The sequence below is a fragment of the Octopus bimaculoides genome, chromosome 25, assembly GCF_001194135.2.
Source record: "Octopus bimaculoides isolate UCB-OBI-ISO-001 chromosome 25, ASM119413v2, whole genome shotgun sequence".
Taxonomy (NCBI): domain Eukaryota; kingdom Metazoa; phylum Mollusca; class Cephalopoda; order Octopoda; family Octopodidae; genus Octopus; species Octopus bimaculoides.
In genome coordinates, this window is record NC_069005.1 from 1,388,391 (window position 1) to 1,395,667 (window position 7,277).

At 37.2% G+C, this 7,277-nt stretch overlaps 1 protein-coding gene across 6 annotated transcripts in view; it reads left to right on the forward strand.

Moving 5' to 3' along the window:
- LOC106876047 (recombining binding protein suppressor of hairless) overlaps positions 1 to 7,277 on the forward strand; it is a 137,888-nt gene that overhangs the window by 80,380 nt on the left and 50,231 nt on the right. Inside the window, exon 1 of one of the 6 annotated variants that reach the window (XM_014924438.2) lies at positions 7 to 74. The exons of 4 other annotated variants lie outside the window; for them this stretch is intronic. In XM_014924438.2, the coding sequence (XP_014779924.1) occupies positions 14 to 74 (61 nt within the window). In that variant the 5' untranslated portion in view covers positions 7 to 13. Of the gene's footprint in view, positions 1 to 6; positions 75 to 349; positions 826 to 7,277 lie in introns of those variants that run through there. One more of the 6 variants, XM_014924439.2, reaches the window with a different exon arrangement.

Genomic DNA, 7,277 nt, shown 5'->3' on the forward strand with positions numbered 1-7,277 from the left:
AAAAAAGGTAAAAATGATGATGGAACCAGCTTCAGATTGTGTATTTGAAGAGTTTTCACAGTATATGATTGAAGGTAAATAATGTTCTTTGCATGGCAGTTCTCTACTCTCTCTACTTCTCTTCTCCTCTGAGCTTGATTTATTTGTCTGTTAGTAACCAGTTGCAATTTATAAACAAAACTCATATAAAACTTATGTATTTCATTCTCTTTCATATGTTTCTTTTTTTTTTTTTTTTTTTTTTTTTTAAATCCTTCCTTCCCTCTGTACATCTGTGTGCGAGTTTGTGTTTCACAGTGCACCGAATTATTGCGCATACTATTTACACATACACACATATGTATATCGACATACACACACACATTTGGTGCATGCGCACACTCATTGATCGACGTAAAACATTTAACACTCACCACAAACAACAACAAAAATATCGAAAATAAAATAAAATAATTCAAAGTTGCTTTCTGTGGACATGCTTTTGCTAATGATAATATCTGTAAGTTATCAATATTAACCCTGATGTTGTGATTCCATTGAGTCGAATTTGATGTGAAAAACCAGGCACTTCTAAAGAACTTCGAGTGAGATGACTGCACTTGCTGCAATAGTGGACATCTGGCTGGGGTTCCCGAGAGAACATTTCCCACTGTGACATTGTCGTGCTCACATCTATCTTGTATGTTTTCATCTATAAATTGATCTCCAGTGTCACCTTCCTCAGCTGCAAAATTTCTCAGTTTAACCAGTCGAATAACGTGTAAATGCTATAATCGACCCGAGATGTAATATAAGGAGAAAGTGCTTATGGCCAGCTTGAAACAGGTTCACCACATTTCAATTTTTCCATGATCTCTTTCTGCTCTCTCTAACCTTTCTCGGTTTCCACAGCCATGTTGAATTTCTAGCATTAGAAGATATATTTATCTTTCACCATTACATATTGACTAGATCTTGTGTTTTTCTTTAATTTATTCCTTTCAGATCACTTCTAATCAATCATAATAATTATTTTGTTTTTAATTAGCTCTTATCATTTAATGATTTTATACAAAAAAAATAACAAAACTTTTTATTCACATCCTCCTCCTTCATATGCTAACCATTATAGGAACCATAGAAGAACTGTTGTGCATGATTTACTGAGTATCAAATGTCATGTTTGTTATTCTTATATATATACCTGTATATACACTCTTTGTTTCCATGAATTTATCAATACTTGTACACCTTATTACTCATCTATTATTCACATAGTGTGTGTGTATATGTATGCGTATATGTGTGTGTATATGAATATATATATATATGTGTGTTTATACACACACTCACAATATTTGTATGTATGTATATGTTTATAGCAACCTTATATTTGTGTAAAGCTCTTATATAACACTTCTATCACATTAAACATTTTTCTTAGGTTAGTTTCTTATTGAAAGGCAAACACTTTCTTATATTACAAATCTTGTAATATATTCCTGATGTAGATTCAGTCAAAGACAACCTTATTGTTTTGTTCCATTCCTTGATAAATTATAGTTCTGTGCAGAAATTCAGGCAAATTTTAGTTTTTATTCTTTGTATAAATTTCCAATTAAAAAAAAAAAAATTACATTCATAACATAATCTTAATGATAACAGCACTGCCCCAGCATGGTCTCAGCCAACAGACTTAAACAAGTTAAAACAGTAAACAGTGCAATGTTGTTGGAAAGACAATGTGCGTGTATATATATATACATATATATATTTATAAAAGGCGTAACACCCATGTTCTTTGTTATTATTTTGAAAATTCGTTAGTTTTGTTCCTCGTGTGATCAAAGACAGATGAGTATGTGTAGAATAATACAAGAGAAAACGTCGATGTATTACTGGTTAGATGACCACATGCTATATATATACCCAGGTTTTCGCCACTCACTCACCCCCCCCCCTCTCTGCACTCTTTAATCACACTTCCTTCGCAATATCCTGCTACTTATATTGGCGTTCAAACCTCAAGGGTATACCCTGGCACTTACCACCATCGATATCTCTCTCTTCCTTTACTCAACCATCCCATTTATATTCTCATCCCCATCCCTTGTGAGTATGCCCAGCATCTCTATCCTGATGTCTCCTGTTCTCTCTCTTCTTCTCCTGCACTTCCCTCTGGTTGGGTAACCATGTATTTCCTTTGCGGTAGCACACCTGTTTGTTTTCATTCCTGATCTCTCTCTCTCTCTCTCTCTGGCTGGGTCACCTTGTACTTCCTCTACAACAAGACACCTGTTTCTGTCTCACTGTAACCTTTCATCCGACACAAGATCACCTCCTCCAATGTCCCCTCCCCTCTTGGAAAGTTTTTTCGTCTTGCAAGTACTCGGTGACCTTGTCATTGCAGGTGCCATGCAAAAAGCATTCCAGTCCACTCTGTAAAATGGTTGGTGTTAGGAATGGCATCCAGCTGTAAAAACCTTGCCAAAACTGACCTCACCTGTGTTTGTGCCATGTAAAAAACACTAAGTCCACTCTGCTGATTGGTTGGTGTTAAGAAGGGCATCCAACTGTAAAAATCCTGCCAAAACAGTCACAGAAGTCTGGTGCAGGCTTCTGCCTGGCCGGCTCTTGTGAAATTGTCCCACCCATGCTAGCATGGAAGGCCGATGTTAAACGATGATGATGATGATAATGTTTATATTTAGAATAATACTTTTTAATAATAATAACTGCCATAGTCTATGTTTCATTTTTGTGATCTCTTTTTTTCAGGGGAAAGGGCATGATTTCTATGGTTGGACACCCTTCCTGTCATCAACCACTTTATAGTATAGATTTGGGATATTTTATCAAGTCAATGCTTCTAGAAAGATTTCCTACAGTTGGTCTGAAGAACCTCCTACTTCAGTTTTTACCCAGATTTATAGCCTTTCCCAGACAATCTGTAATGTAGCTTGCATACTCCTCACATCTCATTCATACATTTCATAAAGTTACATTTTCTAATATGTAATATCATCATCCAGTAATGTTCTCAGCAGTGTCTGTTTTTCCATACTGGTCTGTTTTTCCTCCTGACATGGACATCTTCTTTGGGTACCATTACTCCTCTCCTTAGATAATTAAAGTCATTTTTGTTTCAGCGTAACAAGCATTAATTTTTTCCTGTTTACCATAATTGTCAGACTAATGCTGATGTGACTACTATCACAGTCATCATCCTCTACCTCATCCTCATCATCATCTTCCTCATCCTTATCATCATCTCATCACCATCACTGTTATTATACAACTTTAATTGGAAAATTTTACAAATGAATCTACTCATCATGGTTTTGATTCTTGCTGTTTTACATGCTCATGATAATTTATCATCGACTTGGCAGACATCAGCAAATGATTTGTTCACTGAATTCTATAAACAAGAAGGGTCAGTCTTGTTTAGATTCAGTGATTTGGGAGTAGCTTTCACTAAAGAGACATTATCAGCTTGAATCAGCCCTCCATCACTGAATCGAGTGTATTGTCAACATTGTCTGAAGTGAGATGTTCTCCAAAGGTAAAGCACAACATACTCTCTTGCAATCTAGATCCATCCCCACCCCTGTTCTGTCTGTCTGTCCCATTCATTTCTACCCACCTTCTATACAATGAGGGTTTACCCTGACATCTCATCATTGTTATTTTTATCACTTTCCAGCTCCACCTGATTACTCTTACCTTTTCTTCTAAAAAGTGTGCATGGAGCCATGTAACCCCTCTCCAGCAATAAACCTGTTCTGCTCTGCCGCCGTCTCAGACTTTAACCTCTCATCTCCTAGTGTAAAGCTGTCCCCTTGGAGTTCATAGTCTTGCTAACTCCATAGTGCCCTCATTAGTGCTAGTGTCACTGTAAAGTGATTGGATTTGGGAAGGACATTCGGCCATAGAAATTGGATTTGAGAAGGAAATTCAGCCAAGGCAGATATTGGAGCCCATAACGTCCTGTCAAACTGTCCAACCCATTCCAGCATGGAACATGAACTTTGACTGATGACAATGAGGATCACTGATGTTTAGGGTCCCACAGTTCTGTGTCACTGGCCAGGAAGGGTGTTTAGCTGTAATCTGTTAATATCTACTGAAGCAAGGGTTTCATAACGATCTGTACACATCCTCTCATACGGAAATGGTTTAGGACACACTAATGTATTTCAATATTTCAATAATTTAACTTACCCAAGTATTTTTGAGCAAAATTAAGTGTTTAACCACAGAAGGCTCATTAATCTTGTTGTGCTCAGTTCAAACTCTCTCAAATGTAACACAACCTTTTATTTTATCATCAAATCCAATGAGCTTGTATCTCGTAGTCTTCCCCTCTCTCTCTCTCTCTCTCTCTCTCCAGTCTTATTGTAAAGTTAAATTGTTACCCTTTTGTTATCAATTATATTGCTTGAATTTTCTTTAGTAAATATATCCATTGGTAGCTAATTAACTTGAATGAGTTCAAATTTTACTGTTTCTTTGTAAGATCTGAGCTCATCGTAAGATGTCGGTCACTAACACTATACAATGGACAAGGTGTACCTCCTCATGGTACCTATCTACAATGATATGGATTTTACCCACCAATAATTAAGTCCTCTTGCAGTGCTGGTGCCAGGATATGAAACTATGACACTTTAGCTTGTTTGTTTGGTCTTTTATCTGGTTCCATATTTTTATACTAAAAGAAACTTTGGAGGAATGATGCATTGGTTTAAAACCCATCTTTTAAGACTGAGGGACATTTTGCTTTTAAAAATGGGAATTATTCTTCCAAAGGTAATTCACTGTTTGATATCTTTTACTTGATTGTGTTCTTATAAGTCGACCGATACAGGTGTAACTGTTTAAAGTAACTGAAGTGGAACTAATTTTATGATAACTATAACAACTATGTAACTATAGCAACCATGTTACTATGGTACCCAACTTACTAAATGTAGTCCTGTAATTGGGTCCACTCAGTTATGCTCCTCTACAAATATATAGTTGTTCTTTGTTAATGTAAAAAACAAAACAAAACAAAACATTATTATTATTATTATTATTATTTTACTTCTCGGAGTCCTCAGTTTTATTTGCTCTGGTTGATTCTGTGAGAGCGGACAGCAACCTGTTGTCAGAGGTCTCCTAGGATCGCTTTCTGCAAACTATAAGTTTTGGTACTTGGATGTTAACTCATCGTGGAAGATACTGAACTCCCAAGCACCAACCTCAAAATCCTAGCTGCCCCCAACAGAGAAATCCCAATAATTGTAGGGGCACTTGGAGTACTAACAACCAAGTTCGAGAGATATGTCAGAGAAATTGGAATTGACATGAGGGCAGAGCAGGCCCCCAAAATTATCATTATTATTATTATTATTATTATTATTATTATTAAGGTGGTGAGCTGGGAGAATCGTTAGCACACCAGGTAAAATGCTTAATGGTATTTCATCTGCCACTACATTCTGAGTTCAAATTCTGCTGAGGTCAACTTTGCCTTTCATCCTTTTGGGGCCGATGAATTAAGTACCAGTTAAACACTGGGGTTGATGTAATTGACTCATCCCCTCTCCCAAAATGGCTGCTCTTGTGGCAAAAATTTGAAGCCATTATTATTATTATTATTATTATTGAGTGAGAGGGCAACACACATTATGAGAGTGATGCTGAGGTGCAAATACGTGAAGCCCAATATACTCATCACACCCACCCATCTGATAAGGGTGCACTAGGCAGATGGGGCTCAGTTAGAATTTTCTTCAGGTTGAGTAGCCCATTCTGCTCAAAAGGTCCCTTAATAAGCTTTGTTTGAGGATGATAAATAAAACATGTTTCCAGAGATGAATTATTGAAACCCCAAAGAATTCCTCTCAACACATGGCTATGCTGCTCTCCCACTAGTTCTGCTCATGATCAGAGATGCACATATCATCAGCCATTAAGGGACATGCTCAACTGGTTAAGGTCAATCAAGTGACAAGCAGATCTGTGGTATTGAGCAGAATATTTGGTGTAACACATCTCTTATACCAAGACAAAACATGTACATGATAACACTTCCAATCAGTTAAGATCAGAAGCCATGAGAAGCCATTGTCTAATACTTCATCCACTGCCTGGTGTTGCATCTCAGCTTTATTTTAGTGAGTATGCTGGAAAGTGCCAGCAGACTAAGGTGGCATTTGTTTACTGATCATGCCTCAAGGACCCTGTGGAGAACTCTTGCAGTTCCAAGCAATGATGACTTTCAGAGCCATGTTGACGCATTCATTCCAATCTTTTCAAGCCACGTTGTTAGATGAGTGCTGGTTCTTCCAAATGTACCAATCACTGTTGGTGCATTTGTCTACTCCCTTCATTGGCCAAAACTGGTGCATTTCCCACTTCAATTCTTCTTCCTCTTCAATCCTTTTCTCACCAGGACATGCTATGTTGATTACCGTGCATGGCCCAGTGTAGTACTCATGGTCACTGGATTGTGGGTTCAATTCCCTGACTGGGTGCATGTGTGTTCTTGAGCAAAACACTTCATTTCACATTGCTCCTGTTCCCCTTCGATCGGAGAGGATCGCTGACCTACTAGCCTAGCCAGCAGGGTGGCATCATTTGAAGGCAAAAACGGTGCAAAAGTGCATTGTGACCAGCGATGTGTAACAGTATCTGATAGCCTGGTCAGTCACATGATGTACACACACACACACACACACACATACACACACACACACACACTCACAGAGTGAAGGTGGGCAGTATGGCCATGGAGGAATTCCTTAGATGATCATCATAGGTCAGCTCAATCAACACTAACCCAGTGTTAAACACCTCTAACACTGACAACTCCATGTGTTAACCCTATTCACCCATTTGTTAACCCACCTGCGATTACCCCCCTGGTTCCATGATGCAAACTTTATACTTAAAGTGATTTAAATTTAAACCATCCAACAAAATTCTGTATAATTTTATGTCCTGAACATCATCTTGATAAAGTTATTTTTATTAAATTCTTTGTTGTTTCCAAAATTAATTGCAACAAAATCAGATTCTTTCAACAGAAATCTGCAAACAAAAGGGTCAAAAGTTTGTTATTCAAGGGGTTGCTTTTATATCTTTATCACATTAAGACTAAGTAAACTCATCGTATCTCTCTCTCTCTCTCTCTCTATATATATATATATATATATATCTATCTGTACACACACACACATACAATAATATATATATACACACACACACACAATAATATATATATATATATATATATATATATATATATA